This window comes from Vigna radiata, chromosome 4 (assembly GCF_000741045.1).
Source record: "Vigna radiata var. radiata cultivar VC1973A chromosome 4, Vradiata_ver6, whole genome shotgun sequence".
NCBI lineage: Eukaryota > Viridiplantae > Streptophyta > Magnoliopsida > Fabales > Fabaceae > Vigna > Vigna radiata.
The window spans coordinates 11,140,481-11,161,973 of record NC_028354.1 but is presented as its reverse complement, the minus strand read 5'-3'; the positions used below and the strand labels follow the sequence as shown (position 1 = coordinate 11,161,973).

General features: G+C 32.1%; 2 protein-coding genes across 2 annotated transcripts; one reads left to right on the top strand and one right to left on the bottom strand.

The window, feature by feature from the left end:
* Positions 1-3,411: 3,411 nt before the first annotated feature.
* On the bottom strand, positions 3,412-3,810 carry LOC106758351. Its single transcript, XM_014641283.1, has one exon. It carries the CDS (start codon positions 3,808-3,810, stop codon positions 3,412-3,414), a length of 399 nt encoding a protein of 132 aa, XP_014496769.1.
* A 3,612-nt stretch (positions 3,811-7,422) lies between these two features.
* On the top strand, positions 7,423-15,189 carry LOC106759340. Its single transcript, XM_014642475.2, has 6 exons — positions 7,423-7,732; positions 8,488-10,262; positions 10,385-10,636; positions 11,579-11,659; positions 14,286-14,882; positions 14,969-15,189. The coding sequence occupies exons 2-6, from the start codon at positions 8,985-8,987 to the stop codon at positions 15,020-15,022; spliced, it is 2,262 nt and encodes a 753-aa protein (XP_014497961.1). The 5' UTR covers positions 7,423-7,732; positions 8,488-8,984; the 3' UTR covers positions 15,023-15,189.
* The last annotated feature ends 6,304 nt before the right edge of the window (positions 15,190-21,493 follow it).

Sequence of the window (21,493 nt, the reverse complement as noted above, 5' to 3'; positions counted from 1 at the left end):
CCACAAGCTCTAAGCAATAAACCGAACACTAGTAGCAGTGGNCGAATCATTGGGGTTGAATTGGGTGCCACTAACAGGCACCCTGGCCAGACCGAACGGTCTAGAGGAGAAGGGACCTTCTCACTCTGACCTGCATTGCCAAACTGAACGGTCAAGGGAAGGGAGAACCTTCTCTGACCAAGGTTCCATGACCGAACGGTCAAGAGAAGGAGATCCTTCTCTGACCAAGGAGACCATACCGTACGGTCAAGAGAAGGGAAACCTTCTCTGACCGAAAGCACACTTATGACAGAAATAGATCAGGACCGGACGGTTNTGGGGTGAGCAAATCCTCCCCTGTCCGAAAGCAAAGCTGACCGAACGGTCATGAGAAGGGAATACCCTCTCTGACCAAAGTAACCAGGCCGAACGGTCAAGAAAAGGGAATACCCTCTCTGACCGAGGTAACCAGGCCGAACGGTCAAGAGAAGGGAGAACCTTCTCTGACCAAGACCTCCAAACCNGACGGTCAAGTGAAGGAGTCAACCTTCCCTGACCAGGCCTACAAAACCGAACGGTCANGAGAAGNGAGAACCTTCTCTGACCAAGGCCTTCCAAACCGGACGGTCAAACTCTGCAGAATTCTGNAGAGTTCTGCAGAATTATGCAGAATTCGACAGAACCANCTAAGACCATTTTCAACCAATTTTNCCAACTTCTAACACTCCTAATCTTTGTTTTAGACATAATTAAACTTACCTAAGTAATTCTAAACATTTCTAACACATTTCTAAAGTGATTTAAACTTCATNTCAACTCTAAAACACTCATTTTCCCAACTTAGGGACCCAAAACCCAATCTTACTATTTTACACCCATTTTGGCTAATTTAGTGACTCAAACAAGTCACAACACACTCAGTGAAACTGTCTCAACAGTCCACAAACACAATAAACCCCATATACTCAAAATCACTACCTCACTTCCCTTAAAATGGCCAAAAAGTGACCCTAAGATCTTTGATTCCCTTCCAAATAATGTCACAACAAATTTCCACACCAAAACAGTTNCAACATGCATAATTCATCATTCCAAAAACGTCCCAAACAGTTCATAATCATCAATCATCAAATTCACACAACATACACATTTCCATTCATGCATTTCAAGTCAATATAACCAATTTCATGCTTCCAACAACATACAACTTTAAAATTTATCATACATTCACAACATACTATAAAAATGGAAAGAAAGCTAACTCCCCTTACCTCTAGTGTAGACAACTAAGCTCAAGTAGGAANTCTAGACCACTTTCTTACACTNCCAAAATGTTAGAATCACCTATAAATCATCAATTGATGATGGAGAACGAATTTTAGCACCAAGTTGAAGTTAGATTGTGGAAGAAACGAAATGGGTTGCATGAAATAAGAAATTTCATGCTTTAAACCCTAGGGCAAGGGAGGAAAAAGGGCTTTCTTACCGGTTGGACGAAACAGAGGTTCAATCGGTGGGAAATGATCCTCTTGCAGTCTCAAACGCTTGGGTAGCTTCAATTTGAAATTAAATCGGTTAGATTTTTAAGCAATGGAGGATGGAAGGTAGTGAAGTAGAGAAAAGAGAAGAGGAAAAATGAAGATGTGCATGGACAGTGGAGAAGGGAGTCTGAACTTGGAAAAGGAGTATTTTAATCAAAGTTCTATTTTAAAACTATGCCCAATGTCAGGCTGCCACGTGTACTCCACTAAAGGTCATTTTTTCAAGACATTACAAGAGAAAATGATATATGTATGAGTGATTAATTACTTATTTACATAAGACACTAATAGTAGGTTTTACAATTAACTTTAACACGTTTATTTTCAAAGATGTGGTGAATTAAAATCGTTAGTTTTAAAAAATTTAAGGACTAAATCTGTAATTAGAATTTTATAGGGACCAAAATTGCACATTTATGAACTTATAGAACCAAAAATACATTTAAGTTATTTTGAAAAAAATTAAAATATAAACATTAAAATGGATGTATCTTTATTTTCTTACAAGGAAGGTAATGTGCATTTGCATATATATATATATATATATATATATATATATATATATATATATATATATATATATATATATATATATATATATATATATATATATATTCAATGAAAGAGCTACTTAAATCGGTGATGTATTGGAATGTGAAATTTTAAGTGTGCAATTTATTTATTTTAATATTGTTTGATTGGATTTTTATGAAGAAATAAAAATTAAATAACTTGATGCATATAAGATTTCTTTCCTTTTGGTTGTCCAACTTTTTAGAAGTTTTCTTACATAAATTATGGATTTAATTATTGTTGTATATATAACATCAGGATGGTATCTATCATGGTAATTGTCTGAAACGCGCTCTTGAATCAAACAAATATTACTAAATAAAGCGTTGTCAGTAAATGTCTTATATAAGCTAAATGATACCTTGATACAAGATGACATTCATCCAACTATGAAACCTTTATGAATTATTTGGTATCTTTTCATAAATGCTTAAGGGATCAATCTTGTTTAAACTTAAAAAACAAATAGTTGTTCTGAACACGCATTAAAGAGCATTAAATGCACAATATCTTAAAAAAAAAAGTGATAAAAAAATGACATATCTTCCTACACGCATATCAACTATACTTTTGCAATTGCCTATGTTAAGTATTCACCTACTCTATCATATACAAGTCAGAAGTGGACGTTAAAGACAAAGTAGACATTCATGGAATGATCTCACCATCAAAAGTCGCGCTGAAAAGTTTGTACTGTAGGAAAATGTAGAGAATGGAAATACTAATAGGAGATATCAAAAAAGAAGAGAATGCGTAGAAAGAATAAGACTTGTATTATTGAGGTACTTTGAACGTCTTAAATCTTGAACCTCTTGAATACCTCAAGCGGTTCATTCTTCAATTGTATCAGAAACACCCAAACCATTCTACTAAACTCGTCAACAAAGGTAATAAAATACCTATTTCAAGCTAAGATCGACACTTCCATATGACCACATATATCGGAGTACACCACATCAAGAAATCCTTTGGATCTCATCTCCAATCTCGCTTGAAACGGTTTTCTACTTTGTTTTCCTACAATGCATGATTCACATACGTTTTCTGATATACTGATTTCTGGTATTCCAGAAACCAAACCTTTTTCACTCAGCTGCCTTAGATCTTTAAAGTTCAGATGGTCGAACCCTAAGTGCCATTTCCAGGTCTCATCATCCTTTACAGTAGACAAACAATGCCAGCTTCCTACTGCATCCATACAAACTTGAAACGTTTGATTTTTAGAAATCTTGCTTCTCAAGATCAACACTTTATTTTTATCAAACACTTCTACTTGATCATGACCTCCCATTACAACTGTGAAACCTTTCTCAACCAGCTATCCAAGACTTAGCAGGTTGCATTTCATCCCTGGCACTAGCAAAACATCTTCTATGATAGCATGTGAGCCGTCTTTTCTCCGTATAACAACATTTCCCATTCCTTCTACCTGAAGTGTGCTGTCATCTAGGAATCTGACCATACTTTTCTTTGATTCATCTAATCTGATCAGCCACTCCTTGTTGCATGTCATGTGATTCGAGCACCACGAATCCAAATACCAAGATTTGATCAAAGAAGGTGAACTATTAGTTGTTGTTGTTACCATCAGCGTCAACGGTTCTAAGTCAGAATCCTCTTGAGCTAGATACGTTGCTTTGTTGTTTCTTCTTCTGCTTGCCTTTATATGAGTAAGATTCGAATGCGAAAATGCCCCATCTTGTGGCATTTGAAGCATTCTACATTCCTTCTATCTTTCTTCTTCGTGTTCTTCTCAAAGCCACTCTTGCCTTCTGAAGATTCAACTTTTTCATCTTGCTCATTTACACTGTTCTCATTTTTCCATTTTCCTCTTGCTGGTTTTCCTTTCCACTTCTTGAACTTCTTTTTCCCTTCACTTCTGACATGTTATGTCTTGAGTGCTTGCTCATCTTTCTTGATGAGATTTTGGTCTACCAATCTCATCTCATGTGCCTCCAAGGAACTTTGTAGTTCCTCAATCTTCACCTTCTCTGTATCTTTGGATTCCTCAATAGCCACAACAATGTAATTGAACCGTTGAGGTAGTGACTGCATAATCTTCTCCACTATCATGAAGTCACTAATGGACTCGCCACATCTCTTCATCTGATTGGTAATACTTAGGATTCTATTGAAGTAATCACTAACCTTGTCACTATCCTCCATTTATAGCAGTTCGTATTATCTCTAAAATGTCTGGAGTTTCACCTTTCTAATTTTCTCTCCTCCAAAATGACAGCGTACAAAGATCTCCCACGCCTCTCTAGCCGTAGACGCATTTTGTATCTTCTCAAAATGCATATCATTCACACATTGGTGAATGATCAACAAGGCTTTATCATCTTTCTTTCTTAGTATCTCCTTTTGATCATCTGTACCACGAAAATCACCCACAAAATCTGCTCCTTCTACCATGTTGCTAACGTCTTGAACGCGAAATAACACACGCATTTGCGTACTCCACCTACTCCAATTCTTGTCGATGAGCACATGAAGGTTTGTCATAGAGAAGTCAACCATGATCCACCCTACTTCTCTGCTTAAGAACTGTTTTCTTGATCGTTCTAATCCACACATAGCCAACCGCACTATACTCGGAAACGATACCCCTTAGGTCCTATTTCAACTTGGGCTCTGGATACCACTGTAGGAGAATGTAGAGAATGGGAATACTAATAGGAGATATCAGAAAAGAAGAGATGCGTAGAGAGAATAATAAGACTTGTATTATTTAGGTACTTTGAACGTGAGGTATATATCAGTGTTTGGCAGCAAAAACAAAATAACAGAATTAACTGTATTACAGAATAACAACTTGAGTTAAAACACCTAACATGTACAACCTACTTTTGATAAAGTACTGAAAAAGTATGTCTGTTTTGACAAGTTAACTTCAACCTACGACTACTACTTACCAAAAAGTTGTGAAGATCCGAGGATAAAAAACAAGCACTATCTAAAAGATATTTTCTCATGAAGCCTATAAATTGAAGATCCTTGAAGAGAAGATTAAGAAAATAGACTTGCGAACAACGAAAAGAATATTTGAAAAGCAAAACTCATACTAGTGAAAAAACATATTCTCAAGCTTCATAAAATTATAAGTTTACATTTCTAAGTAGAGAGAAAATTTTACAAAGTCTATTAGATTGAATTGTATTATAAACACATTCTCTCTGTGAGAGTAATCCTCTAACACTTGCTGATTAACTCGGTTGAGTTAAACGTTAGCTAGGCAGCATATCAGGTTTATACAAGGATTGTCTAGTGGAAACCATGAGTGGGTGAAACTCAATTAGATAATCTATCGGGAAGATACCAAGAGTGTCTAAGGATACCAGGAGTTGTGAAGAATACTGTACAACCAAGAGTGAGTGAAACTCGGTTCTAGTTAGAGTAATGGGGTTTACTTGAAGTGACTAGAGATACAAGAGTGGTGAGAATATTCAATTGTAATCTTATTGAAGATTATAATGGAACCCTCTAAAAGGTCTTAGAGAAGAATTGAACGTAGCTTGGTAGAGTGAACAAGTATAAATATAATGTATTTATTATTTTAAACTTGCTAAACGCTCATTTTACAAACTCTAAAGTCGCACACTTTCTTAACCATCATAAAAGATCTTGTCATCAAAAGTTATTTTTTTTTTATTAAAAACTAATTTTATCAAAACACTATAGAGATTCGTTTAAACGATTGAAAATTATTTATTTGAAAACTTATAGTTTGAACATAATCTTCAAGTCAAACGTACAACAACTTACATAAAAATCTTTTAATCGATGACAAGTTTGTCAAACTATTTTTTTTACGAAAAGTTTTCCTATAACACTATTAATTTTTTTTTTTGTGTTTTTCAAATACTTTAGTGATAACCTCTTATAAATTTTCTTTGAATTGATTGCTTTATAATATTAAAGTATTATAGTTGAATGTTAAAAAAATTTGGAATGCTACATGATGTTAAAAATCAAATTCTATATCAAAAGGTAAATGATTATCATTAAAGATAAAAAAAAACACATTAATATATTATTTTCTTTGTTATTTATTACGTTTTATAAAATAACATGATAATTTTATTTTATTGTGTAATTTTACTTCACCCCATCTTATCTTTTATAACCTTATTTACTTCATTTAATCACAAGTTAGATAAAAGAAGAACAGAATTAACATCAACAATAATATGATTGATAAAAAATAATAAAAGTACAACGCAAACATCTAAAAAGTCCAATTCAGTTCGCAGAACCCCTTGGATTGGAAGAGATGACAATTTGGACTGGACTCCTCAAAATATTTTAACCTTCAACTTGTTCAACTTTAATCATTAATATATATATATATATATATATATATATTTTAATTTAGTAACAAAAATAGTAAATCTTCTATTAGATTCCACTTAAAAATAAATAATTTAAACACTTAAATTATGAAGGTGAATAGTTTGTAATGAAAAGAAAAAATAAAATTCAAAATTAAATCAAATGAGTTAAAAGAGAATTTCAAATTTTAGAAACTAAAACTACTTCTGCCATCTTCAAGAATCAATACTGAAAAACAAAAACTACAAAAGCTAACTGGCCAAAAAAAAATTAATATCAAATAACAGAAAAATTATATTCAATAAAAAGACGAAAAAAAAAATCCATAGCGACAACATAACACATGAAACCTTTATGTTAATATAAATTAATTAAAAGAATCAATATATATATATATATATATATATATATATATATCAATAAAAACATACCTTAAACATTGAACCATCAAAAGTCATTTTTAAAAGTAATTAATGTAAAAATAAAATATAAATATAATTTACAGTAATTAAAAGTTGATGTGAAGAAATGATATTGATATAGTGTGTATTAGGTATCTTAGTCATTTTTCAATTGTGCATTTATGTTTGGAAGCTTTTATAATAGTTTTTTTTTTGAACATGTGGGAAAAAACCATATGATTATTAGAATAAGGCACATTACGTAATAAATTTTAACAGTATGCAAGACCTTAATTTCTTTTTCCTTTAAATGTAAAATTATTTGATTAGTTATTGAACATTGCCTTTTTTTTTTTCTCTTTACAAAAATTGATCCTATGTACACCAACTCTTTCATGTTGTATTATTTATTCTAATTCAAATTTAGTACAATATTGTTTTCACTCATTTTTTTTTTGTTTGTTAGAAGAAAAACTGTACTTAAAGTTATTTTTTCACAATATTTTTTTATACAATAATGATATAATTCCATAAATTTGGTTAAGGTAAAGCATGGTTATGGCTTTGGTGGAAAGGATGAGGCTAAACTTTGTGAATTTTGGTATTTATAAACATAAACATGGGATGAGACAGAGTCTGAGGCTGTTGTGGACACACACACATGGGTCTTCCTTCAACTCCACACCCCAAATCCAACACCTAACACCCCCTTCCCATCTTCGTTTTTACCTTCTGCAATTCCTATTACGAAAAGATCTCTTTCTCATTTTTTTGGGGACACCCTTCTGCTTAATAATCTTTTATTTCTGTGGGGTGATTCTTATTATCATTTGATCTATAGGTGGAATTGCAGAAGGTTATTGATATGATTTATCTCTTGAACTCATCTGTTATCAGCCTTCATTGGTGCGTTTTTTTGCTTCTTTTATTTTCTATCTTGATCATCTTGATTTTTTTGGACTTGGGTTTGATTTTTCTCAGTTTTAGTTTTTATTTTTTATTTTTTATTTTTGTTCTTCTGGGGTTTATGGGGTATCAAAAAACTGTATTTTGGGGGTTTCGGTTCTGTAAGGTTCTTCTCTAGAACAGCTTAAAGAGAATAAAATATAATATTTTCTTTTTTTAATAAAATAACAAGTTGCTTGTGGGAGATGACAACACAAAAGCTTTGTGGGTTTTCCGTGAATGTGTGTATCGCAAGTCTGCATTTTTATTTTCTTTTGGTAAAAGATTTCCTTTTTCTTTTCATGTTGATATTTCCTGAAGAAACCTTCTGTGTTTGAGCATTGATTACTCTTTAGTTCAGCTTGAAAATAGGCTCAGGTGGATGATTTTTTAAACTTTTATTATTTGTATTTATCTGATGTATTTTCAACTTTATTTTCTCAGTTTCCTTAACACCCTATTGTGATAGATGAAATTCAGTCCAGTCTTCTCCCAAGGATTAACAAATGAAGTTAGTTTTTTTTTTTTTTTTTTTTTTTCTTTCTTTAACGTGACTCTTTTGTTAAGTAAAAATAAAGATTAATATGTAATGTGGTCAATGGAGTGGTGAGCTTGAGAATGAGAAGATGACAAGCTATGTATATGTGTTTTAGTTGTTGTTTCTTGTGGCTTTGCTTGCAGAGGGATCTCATGTATTTGATAAAATTTTGTATCAGGCATAGAAACTGAATTGTTATGTACCATGAATTGTTTGGGATTCATCTGCTGCCAGTATGGAGGTCGAGAGATATGTTCATGTTGCAGTTCTTGGATGTATATCCTGATGTCCTGGACTTTCTCCATATGCCCTGCTAAGGAAATGATGATTGCAATGTATCAAATGTGGATGCCGCTGATGGATACATGACATAGTTGGAACTTGGAATTTCTTATAGGTTTTCAATTAATTGATTTGGATTATACGATTCCAGTTGTAGTTGTAGGATCTAGGAGGTTAGCATGTGTGATTGAATAGTGTAATTGGTTAGGATGGAGGCTAGGACTGTAGTTCTTAGTTGATGGTTGAATGTCATGCCATGATCGTCGGTTAGTAGGGGAAACAGTGAAATGATCATTTGAGACCTTCCCGAGGGATCACATTGATAATTTCAAAGTAATTTTTCATCTCTTCAAGAAGATTTTAAGATCCACCTTACTGAATTGAATATCTGTGATGGGCTTGCCCCAGATACCCCGAAATGAATCTGCTGAAAAGGCTGCACTTATGGGGGCAGCTTTAAATAGCTCACCACAGTTTTCTGATGTGAGCCCCTCTGCTATAAGCAGCATGAACAGTGTATCTGTTAACACAGGTGGGTTGGCTGCATGTACTCTAGGATCTTCTTTTGACGATTTCCCGAAGAATGCCTCATTAGAAACTTCAAATGTTTCTGATAATACGTTTTATAGAGGAGCCATGGAAGTTGCTTCAAATGTCCACAGTTTGAAGATTGGTTCAACGGATAGAAGTACTCCTTTTGCTTCAAAAACTGGACGCAATGTTCACATTCCTGCTTCAAGGGTTGTTGGTTTTGAATCAGGAAGAACTAATACTTCAATAGATGGTTTGGCTGATGTTCCAGCTGTAAATCTTCATTCTTCTGCTTTTACTAATTTCCCAGCCAATGACACTGATTCTGCGAGTTCATTGGTCAGGAAGCGACTTTTATCTCCATTGAGCAGTATGCTCTCCCCAAGTCATTTTAAAGGTGATCCCCTTGACATTGGCCGCCGAAATAATGCGGTAGACTCCCTTGTAAGGAATGATAATGTTAGCAATTCTATGGTACAAGATAATAAGAAGGCAAATATTGGAAGTAAAATCACTACAATGTCTTCTTGGTCCTTGAGAAGTTGCTTTGAGCAAAAAACTGAGCCCCACAGTACAGAATCATTTTTCCAATCTGAGGATCCTTTGAAGGAAAATACAGGACTACTGTCTCATTGTAGTTCACCCACAACAGGAATTGATCACTTTAGTGAATCAAGTCAGCTTAGGCCTCAAAGTGGCATATTATCTGTGTCTCCTAAAAGCGTGAGCTCTCCTCTTTCTATGTCACCACTTGGTCCTAAATTTTCTGAAAGGATAAAAGCTATTGGTGGATGTAGGAAAGTTGTGGAAGAGATAAAGAATTGCAATATAACTGCACGGAACATAGAAAAATCACTTGACAATTCTAACTCATGCCTTATGTTAAATCATAAGGATGATGGTTCCGGAGTTGCATGTAAATCTTTTGATGATGTTGAATTCTTATGCAAAGATTTCTGTCCATCTTCTCTGGATGATATTGGGGACATGAGTTGGTCACTATCTCGAGAATCAGGTCCCACCTCTCACTCCATGAGATTTACTAGAAGTTTGAGTGGGCTTTCGGTCAGGAGGTCTTTAGTTGGCTCATTTGAGGAGTCTCTTTTATCTGGACGATTCTTATCTGGAAACTGTAGTAAGGTCTGGATCTATGCTAATTACAATACTGTAATTGATTTTGTTCATGATTCTAAACTTCAGTGCAGTGTAAAGTTTTAGACAACTGACCTGTGGTTGTTTGCTTTTGTGTTTATTACATGTAGAAAATTGATGGTTTTCTTGCTGTGCTAAGCATTACTGGTGGTAGCTTTTCTCCTAAATCACAGAAGCTTCCATTTTCTGTTACTAGCGTGGATGGAGATTGCTATTTGCTATATTATGCATCAATAGATCTTGCAGGAAATTCCCCTTCAAGCAAGTTTGGAGGCCAGTTTCTGAAATCAGGGCTCAGAAATGATGATTCACAACTTGTGAAAAGCCGATTGCGTATACCAGTGAAGGGACGGATTCAACTGGTATTGATATACTTGTTTCACCTTATAAGTTTTAACCCTGATCTGAGTGCCTTTTCCTGATGAACCTGTTAGAGGCTTCAATTTATACAAGCAGGGAATAGTGTGGTATCCTTAACATTAAGGGAGAAAACAGATGTACTGTTAATAAATAAAAAGTTGTGTATGGAACTATCAATAGAGGGGGTTGGGATACACAGTCAATGGACCAGTTTGCATAGCTCAGACCAGTTCACATAGCCCACGAGGATGCACAGGCTTGGGTCTGCTAATTCTTAATCCGTGTAATTGTGAGCCTCTGTGGGTTGATGGTTTCGGTTGTGGGTCAACTTGTCTGTCTTCATCTCTGCATATATATTATTTTATTTTAAGAAGTAACCATTTTAAAGTAAAAATAAATTACTGTTTGTAGACTAATCCATGTTCTAAGTTTTTTATTATTATTGTTTTAGAAAAAGAAATATCATTGAGAATAAAAGGAAATGTTGTTTTGCCAACTGGTTTCTTATACTGCATCGGCCAGTTAAATTTAGTTCCACTCAAACGTGGGCTTGTGCAAGTTAATCCGTTTAACTGGACTGGTCACACAGTATGATTGCAATGTTATATAAATATGGGGCAATAATTTGTTTTGATTTGTGATGCCTAGAGAATGGATGTTTTATCTTCTCAATTATTGAGAAGGTACTGATTTCTTTTGAGTGAAAATGTTTTGGGTGGAAGTGTAATTGGAATGGACTTCGGTGCTTTGCCTGCTTTACTCCTTCCCAAATTCCTACAAACAAACAAATATATAAGCTGTGCTTCAATTATTCTCGTTCTTCTCTTCTCATTTTTCAATATTGCTTACATATTCCATTTTTGAGTTTCTACTTTCAAGATATTTGTGCAGATTGGCATCTTTTTGTGCCCAACAAATGCCTTACATTTGATTCCTCTGTGCAGGTGCTAAGCAATCCAGAAAAGACTCCCCTTCACACTTTCTTTTGCAACTATGATTTGAGTGACATGCCAGTTGGTACCAAAGTAAGATTTATCAGTCTGGCTGAATTTATCACTCAATTGATCAGGACATTTTGCTCCCCAATGGCATAATTGTTATGACATGTCTAATTTTAGCTTTTAACTTTGTTGAAATCAGTGTTGTCACTGCATGAGAGATGTGTAGAGGTGGTAACCCAAGAAATGGCCACTTAAATATTTCTGGGCAGGTTGGCTTCCTCAAGAAGGTGACCTGCCATAATTCAAAAGAAAAAGAAAATTAGAACCTGATTATAAGATTTATTTGTAAATCAACCATCAGGCGCATTAGACAGTATTATCATCATTGAAATATTCAAATGAAGTGCTGGAACAGAGGATAGAAAATACTCTAATAGTGGAAACTGAATCTTAAAAATCTTACCAAGTCATAACTAACGAAGTGATATGACTTTTCTCACCCAAGAAGAAATGAGACTGGAAATGCTTAGGAGTGTCAGCTAGTTGTTCCTTTGTTGGAAGGAGGGTCGATTATTTGTGTGGGTTTGATTAGTGGTGCTTTTGGTTCTGTGGTGGGTAACTAAAATTCCAGTAAAAAACGTGAACAATCAGAAGCAACTCTATTACTTTGTTTTCACCACGCCTTCAATCCAAAAATGCTATTAATCTATTTGCAGTAGAACTCTTCAAATGGTGTTTTTCCTAGTATTGGTCAGGTCTTAACATAATATCTGTTCACATGTAATTAATGTTAGGCAAAAATATTTATTCTTTTATTATTTATTAATGCTAGAAGAAAAAATATGCTAACATCCAATTGTCTTTTTTCTATGGTTTTTCTATTGGGTCTTGATGGATCTATGGGGGTTAGCTTGTAAGTTGAAACTTAGTGGTACCCAGCATGTCCTGCTACATCTGAATGCTCTTCTTTTGGGTGCATCTGGTTATTATGTGTAATTGTATGAGATGCTTAAATGTAGGAATCTATTAATTATAGTGTAAATGAGGATGATTTGGAATGGGAGACTAGGGGTTATTAACACTCAACTTCTCCACATTAGCTGGGGCTATGGATACCTGTCTGTAGTTCATAGAATGCTTCTTGTTTAAGTATATACTTATGGCAAGTATTATTGAACTAAATCAATATAAAACCTCTTTAGATTTCTTTTAGGCCTTGTTCACTTGAGTGGATTTGGGAGAGAGTAATTGAGAGGATTTGAAGATAAATTTTTTTGTTGTTTATTTGAATAGATTCGGAGATTTGGAAATAAGTGAGAGTGGATTTGGAAGTAAATTTTTTTAATGTCACATAAATTAAATCCTACATTATTTCTCACAAACTTTACTCCCAAATCCACTCTCATTTATCTCCAAATTTACTCAAATAAACAGCAAAAGAGATTACTTTCAAATCCTCTCAAATCCACTCAATTACTTTCCCTCAAATCCACTCAAGTGAACAAGGCTTTAAAGAATAAATGCCCATTTTTTTTTCTCCAAACATTACGTTACATTGATCCTCCATTTGTTGGTAACATGCAATTGGTCCCCCAATGATGATATATCCATTAGTTTAATCCTTCCTGGAAACAATTTGAATGCTTAAAGTTTCTCTTATGCTTTGTTTGGTGGAAAGGGAAGAATGGAGAAGAGAAAGGAAGAGAAATAGGTGAGAAGTAGAGTGGAAATGAAAGTTTTTGGCTGAAGAGAAAATATTTTTATTATTATATTATTTATTTGATTTTTATTATTCATTTATCATTGTTAGTGTTATTTTATTCATTCATTGTATTAAAAAAAATATTTGAATAAAAAAAAAATAAACTCTATCATGAATTAAATGATCCCATAATTGATTAAGCGGTTGTTTTAATGTGAATTATAGTTAAAAGAATACATCATAATCAATTAATTGATTATGTTATGGTTGTTCTCACTTTCTATGCTTTTGTTCACAATCTTGCAAGGATTCTGATTATGTTGGTCCCTCTCTCGATTTTCTCACTTTTCTCTCACCTTTAACCGTCTTTCCCTTCATTTCCTCTGACCCTCTCTGCAAATTCAAACAAACCCTCAAATAATTTTGAAAAAATGTTACTTTTCATCCTCATCCTTTATTTTCCATCCAATGCCCTTCTTCACCTTCAATTTGGAGGTATGAGATGAAACCCTTTTTATTCATTCCATCATGCAAATAATGGCTGGGTAAGTTTAGGACAAACTTAAAGACTATTCATTTAATATAATGGTAGGTAATTACTAAAGTGAAAATCCAAATTTGAATGGAGAATAACACTAATTATAACTGTTATATAAAATGTAAGTTTTGTCCGTAAAGTTTTCCACTCTGATTCTATTTTATTCCACTCACTATAAGATATTCAAATACAGCTCAGAGGACTTTTGTTTGAGAAAATGTTTTTACCATTCCTGCTTTTACAGAATTGTTTTCACTTAAGCCAACGTTTTTGTCATTGTAAAATTGAATTCTTGATAATTTTTTTTTTTATTCCATGATGGTACTCACGTTTAATCAGTTCATGTATCTCCTCTGATAAAACATACATTTGATATATAATTCCAAATTTATGAGTGCACTTTGAATTATATTTCAAACCTGTGTGGTATTTACTTATCAGTTTCTGATTTCTTGTTATATATGGTGTAGACATTCTTGCGCCAGAAAGTGACCCTTGAATCTTCCGGGTCGATTTCCCCTCAGTTGAAACAGAGATCACCTGGTTTTGGAAGTCGGATTGATAAGGGGATTGCACCAATGCAAAAGAATGATGACATTGCATGTGAAGGAGAAGTGATGCATGGAGATACAGTTAATGTTGTAAATAAAAGGAAATCTACTAATGAGGGAAATGGAAAGGGTTGTAGCTTGTTGAGTTTAATGAACAAAGAGGAGTCTTCAAACCCTTCTGCAGCAAAGCCTGACTATGAATATATTGCTGATAAATGTGAGAGGAATGAAAGAAAGGATTGTTGGGATAAAACATGTGATGGATCAAGGAAATCACCAAATTCCTGTTCAAAGGTGAAGGACAATTCTAGTAGTGGTGGTCCACTTCGCTATGCACTTCACCTACGCTTTATTTGCCCTTTTCCTAAGAAGACCAATAGATCTGCTCAAAAAAGCAAACATGCTTCTCTTAAAGAAAAATCTGGATTAAACATGGAAGGGGAACGAAGATTCTACTTATGTAATGATTTGAGGGTTGTGTTCCCTCAACGTCATTCAGATGCTGATGAGGGCAAGGTATATATATGTCTTGTATTTTATCTATGTTTGCATTTCTTGGTCTGCCTAGTATGTGACAAGTTCTGTTGTGGTTTGTTTGGCAGTTGAACGTGGAATACCATTTCCCTGAAGATCCAAGGTACTTTGACATCAACTGAAATACTAGTTTACCTCAAAAAAAGAAAAAGAAAAAAGCATGCTGCTTTGGCTGACCCTCTTGTACATAATCACAAGTTTGTCTCCACTCTGGAAAAATAGCACTAACCCTTTTCCTCATGTAAATACTAAAACAATTTCAATAATTTAATGGGTTAACTATTTTCAATTCCTGACCTAATTATACAATTACCATTAAAAGTTTATGATGTGCATGGTTGAACTTCATTACCCTTTCAATTATATTGCTTTCTAAGAACTGCGTGTGGTAAATGTTTACAATCAAACTTGGACTCTTAAAAAAATTACTGAGATTTGCGAATTTTTCTTTTGTTAGACCTACGTTTCTTCTCTCTTCAGGAGTTAAAAGTTATACTTGTTGATTATTTAATAATAGAATGGATTTTAAAAGTTTAATAGTTTGATATACACGAGTTATGTGGTTTTGCTACAATAATTAGACCTAATATCATTATTTTCCTTATTTTTTTTCGATTTCAACGGATTTAATTTTTTTTCGAATGTTTAATATGTTGTCTGCAATTTATATTTAGTTTAGTTTTTTTTTTTTTTTTATGATGTCGTTTAAATAATTAACTATAAATAAACTGTGTGTTTTGTACGATCTTAATTTTATTATTATTATTATTTTTTAATGTAGTTTGAATTTTGTTAATTTTATTCAATTCATTTTCAATCTTAAATTTGAGAAGGAAAAGTCTTCGTTACTAGATAAAAGATTTTTCATTATTTTTAAAATTAAAAGAAAACTTTTTCATTATTATTAAAACTAGAAGGGTAATTTTTTATTATTTTTAAATTAGAAGAATTTTTTTTCATTATTTTTAAAATTAGAAGATAAATTTTTCATTATTTTTAAAATTAAAAGGAAATCTTTATTTATTTTTAAAATTAAAAAATAAATCATTATTATTTTTAAAATTATAAAAAAGATTTAGTTTAAAATCAGAAGAAATATTCTAATTTATTTCTAAAATTAGAAGAAAAATTTTAACTTAATTCATTGGAACGAAAATTCTAATTCAATTTTAAAATTAGAATGAAAATTCTTTATTATTTTCAGAGTTAGAAGATGAATTATTCATTATTTTTAAATCAATTTTAACTCTATTTTTTATATGTAGAAACAATTAAACACAAATTTAATAATTATATTTCAATAATATGATTAGAGTAGACTTAAAAATAACGAAACAAATATTTAATAAAAATAAAAATTAATCACAATTTAAAGAGAGACAAAATTAGGACTAAATTGAAAACAATTAATAAAAATTAAGATTAAATTGAACAAAATTAAAGATAATTAAGATATGACACTAATACTTGACACATAAGAATGATATTGTCCCATGATACAATATTGATTTGCACTTGAATAATTTTCTTAAAATTAAAAAGGAAACTAAAAATTATTAATTTCTTTTCTTTAAAAATTAGAAAACATTTAAAAGAAACCACAAAGTGACATGTACACGAATCATTTACCGTTAACTATTTACACAATGTCATGAAAAAAAGGAAACACTATGAAAATTAAAACTACATTTAACACTAGAAAAAATATAAGTTTTACATGTAACATGTTGACGAAAATAGAAAAAAAAAGTGATATTAAACCTAATAATTAATAAATATGTAATGTACTAAGATTTTGGTTACCAATAGAAAAATAATTTCATATAATACTTTTCTCAGGATTGAATTTTATTTTCTCATATCTTTTATCAAATTTAGATTAATGAAAAGAGAACGAAGAAAAAGTTTTTGCGTGATTAATAAACAAAGTCAAATATAAAAGAATTAAAAAATAATATATTTATAAAGTGATAAAATTATCTTTATTATTATAAGTTAATTTTTATTAGATGTTAAATTATAGTTTTCTTGTTTTATTAATTATTTTATTACTTTTTAATATTTTCTTATTTTATTTCATCTATACATTATTATTATTATTATTATTATTATTATTATTATTTTATTATGCTATATAGCTCAATTGATATGTTATATAATATAAACATGCTTCTCTATACGTCTTTTGACAGAGAAAAATATAAGAATATAATTATGTTAGGCTGCAAAATTGATTATATGTTTACATACAATTGATTATATGGATATTTTAAAGTATAATCGATTATCTAATGGTAGTAACGATTTCAAAAAGATTGTTTGACAACAAAAAAAAAAAAAATTGACAATCGACTGCAAAGGTAAAATAATGATAAAACTGAAATTGTATTTGTAAAATATAGAAGAGAGTGAATGATAGTATTAAATGAGGTGTAAGAAATTTTTAGGTGTCAAAATATTATTTTCTTAATAGATTATGTTCTATTCAATACTGATAACATGATATAATGTAAACATCTTTTAGTTTACCAAAGTGTCAAGGTTCTTATAAGAATAACATGTCTCAATACAATAAAAGGAGGGACAAAGACATCAAAATATAAACGTTTTTTGTTTTCTTATTCTTTCACCTTACTCTCAGCCAGAAAACGAATAAATGATTGTTCGAAGTCTCGTATACTAATTTATAATATATAAATGAGTGTAAATTTTATTTTATAGATCGATTTTGTAGGATTGAATTAAGTTTTAAATCTACCTTCTAATATATTATCAAAATCATGATTAGAATTTATATTTAAGTATAAATCCTACCTTATAAAACAAAGATAAAGTCTTCACATGTATTAAATACTTGTTAATTGATTTAATTTCAAGTGAACTATATTTAGTTTTATTTTAATCAATTATTGAAATGTTGAATTATAATCAAGATATTACAGGCTTACAGCACATCGGTTTATTAGACAGTTTCTCTTCATATCGCATTTAGATAAAGAATACGAATATTATCTGATTACTACATCACTTCTAACTTTCTTGTATTCTATTATTAACATTTCCACCTACAAACAAAAGACATGTTTGAAAATTTACAAGATATCATAGGAGGTTTTCTTTTGTTAGAATCTATCTCGAAGATAGTAAAATTAATTCCTTCGTACGTGATTGTAAGTAAAACATATAGATGTGTCTTGTACTAGTTGTTTTATCTTATCTTGAAAATGTCATGTATATGCTACATGAGAGAGCCTTGATTACTCAAGGTTTATATAGTCTTATGATACTTTGTATTGTTTGTACTTTGACAATTTGCACTTTCACGTTCATGTGAAAATTGTACAAAATTTTGTTCTAGAATATATCTTATTAAAAATATTAATACATTGAAGTTTCATTTTATTTCTTATAATAAAAAAAATGGAGTGTTGTCGATTGATTATCCAAATCCAATCGATTTGATAATCGTAAATAAACTTTTATTCATATTTGTAGATAAACAAATATAGTTGAAAAAATATTTTTTTTTATGGAAATTGTTTATCATTGATGAATATTTTGTTTCAGTAGTTTTCTAACTTTTCCACAATATAGTTTAGCAAACTCAAACATACGCAATTTACTAAACACCAACAAAAATACAATTTCTCTTTTGTTAGACATAAGTTGAAATGGTACTTGAATTTTCTCTTAGAGGCTTAAATCTATTTTTAGTTTTCATAGCTAATTATGTTTGCAATTTTGATCTTTATAAAATTTATTAATTAGTACGTATACTTTTATCTTTTCATTTCAAAATTAATCAGATTTAGTTCAACATTAATGGATCAACTAATTTTAAAAAAATATTAATATACCTAGCGTGATAATTAACATTAAATTTTATTATTAAACCCTGATATTACATTTTTCTAAATGGATTCCTCTTAGGATATTAAGTAAGTAACAGTTACTCATACATAAATATTTTTGGTTAAAAGAGAATTTGTGACATCCCAAATATATAATAACCAACACATATACATATATGGTAGTCCACATGTCATAATAAAGAAGAACAGTTAAAAGTGAACTTGAAATTAGGTATAAGATTACAGTCATCCAGAGTTTGCCTAATTTAAATCTTTAATCATAACATAGCATTTCAAAATAACCTAAAGAGTATCTCAAAATAACAACAGATAACTAAGATGAATCCTAAGGAGTCTAAGGTGCAGCGTTAGCATCCTCAAGTACTTGCTCCAAAGGCAGCTCCTCAACAACGTCTGCTCCCATCCAAGTGGGTGATCATTGCAAGAGAAAACATACACAAGCAACACCGAACACAGAAGCAAGGGTGAACTAGGTAAACAAGCAATATAAATGTAACACAATCAATCACTACCATCATGTTTAGTTACATATAAAAGAACAATCAAGGCATACCATTCAAACCATGCATTAAGTACTCAACATGACTCATCCGGATTTGTATAATTGTCGAACTATTGGTCGTCTTTGCACTTGCATAGTTCAGCTGGCCCTCCCCAACACTATGCAAGGTAAATCCTCATACCAGTCTATGTCTAAACTCTAAGACTATAGACGAGGACCTCCCTCTACTCTCATCACTCACACCGTCTTTCTCTCTTTGAGCGTGAACTGTGCTTGGAGTGTAGGGATAAACTTACCATTTCAAAGCTCCATACAATTATACAAGACAACAACACCATCTCTGCAACCACATCCAATCATCTCACCCTGAGATGTCCAATTCATACTCAAACATATCATTCTAATTCATAGTCATAATCTTTCAAGCCACACAAGCCATATATATAAACATATAAGACACTCTTTCAATCAAACAACATCAATCAATCCATGGCATAAGGATACTCATATTTAGGTAAGAAAAACAGCTTTGAAACTCTCACCAACAGCTCCAAAAGGGTCCAAAACCCCCAAAAAGATGTAAAGAACATTCAAAACGGACATCCAAAACCCCAAAAACTATCAAAAACAAAAACAACAGCATGTTGGTGCGCCCAATGGTGCTAGGGCTCGACTAGGGGCGCTGGGGCACCATACCAATTGATAGCAACCATGAAAGTTGACTTTTGATGCACTTGGAACTTGTTCTAATGACTAAAGGAGTTCCTTACACATTTGTATTGATGGGAAAACACGTTTATAAGTTGAAACAAACATCTATTTGATCACTAGATCCAAGACTAGGTGTATCAAACCACTTTTGACACTTTAAAATCCAAATTCACTCCTACAAGCTACCTAATTTCTTTTCTATCCTTTAAAACCCTTAAACCAGTTTGCAACCTGCATAAACAAGTCCAATTGCACTTGCTAGGACTCTTAAAAACCACATAATACTCCCAACAGTCCTACTTCTCATTTTCACCCCTTAAAACCCTAAAATGGGTTAAAAACTCAACCTATGAAGCCATTTTCCATTTTAGAACATATTTTACTAGTTTAGTCATCTAGACAAGTCCTAATGTGTGTGATAACATACCCCTAACCTTCCAAAACAGTGCAGACCTCTTATCTCACCATTTCACTACTCAACACCCTTTTTTTGACTAAAAACCATGCACCTACACCCTCACAAGACCTCTACTCCAATATAGATTAGATTTTACTTTTTTTAAAGAGATCCAACAAGTCTAAAATACCTCAAAAACAATCTCTAAACTGCTACTACTATTAAACCATCATTCCCTCTAAAATTCACCTCTCAAAACCCCCAAATTTCACTCTAAAATGGTATAGAATACAATCAAGTGTTACTTCTCAATTTCAACTTCATACTAACTATTTTAGGATTTAAACCAAATATAATAGACCCAAAGACCTTTACCAAACTGCAAAATTCCCTTTAAACTCACTAATCCAAAATTTGACATGCTAACACCAATCACTTTAAATCTTCAATTTATACATCAAATCCTCAATTCTTCCAACTATCAATAATAACATAATTTTATATCAACAACATCTCCATTTCATCATACTATAAGTTATACAATAACCATACATTCATAATTTTCAAAAACACCACATAAAAGGGTAATTACTCATATTTTTCCAAATTTCACACTATTAACAATCATATAATCACACGCACACCAAATGACATATTATAAACATCTTACTACAATTATTAAAAGCAAACTAGCTCCCTTTACCTGGGTTTCTCACAGTACAGTTAACCGTAACGCTCTCTACAGCACCTCACACCTCAAGGGTGTAGCCAAACCCTACAACCACCAAAGTGGTGATAAAAACAACTCTTAGAGCTAGAATGAACAGAGGAAATTCGAAAAGAAGGGTACTCTAGGCACATGCAGTTTGCCCTAGGTTCCAAAACATCGGAGGAAGAGGGTAGAACTACTTACCGGTCAGAAACAAAAAATCAATCGGTTCAAGTCGAAGCTCTCGACTCCGGGAATGCGTAGTCACCACCTAAATAACAATGAAATGGCTGGGTTAGTGTGAAAGTTAGAGAGAAGACAGAAAGAATGGAAAGTAAACTTTCTAGAGAGATAAGCTCTTAAACTAAGCTTTTTTTGAAACTCTAATAAAGTTGTTTTTCT

Coding starts and splice junctions, on each gene's coding strand:
- LOC106758351 (XM_014641283.1), bottom strand. CDS start 3,810: ATGCTTCAAATGCCACAAGATGGGGCATTTTCGCATTCGAATCTTACT.
- LOC106759340 (XM_014642475.2), top strand. CDS start 8,985: ATGGGCTTGCCCCAGATACCCCGAAATGAATCTGCTGAAAAGGCTGCA. Junction 11,660..14,285: donor ACATGCCAGTTGGTACCAAA/GTAAGATTTATC, acceptor TATATGGTGTAG/ACATTCTTGCGCCAGAAAGT. Junction 14,883..14,968: donor CAGATGCTGATGAGGGCAAG/GTATATATATGT, acceptor TTTGTTTGGCAG/TTGAACGTGGAATACCATTT.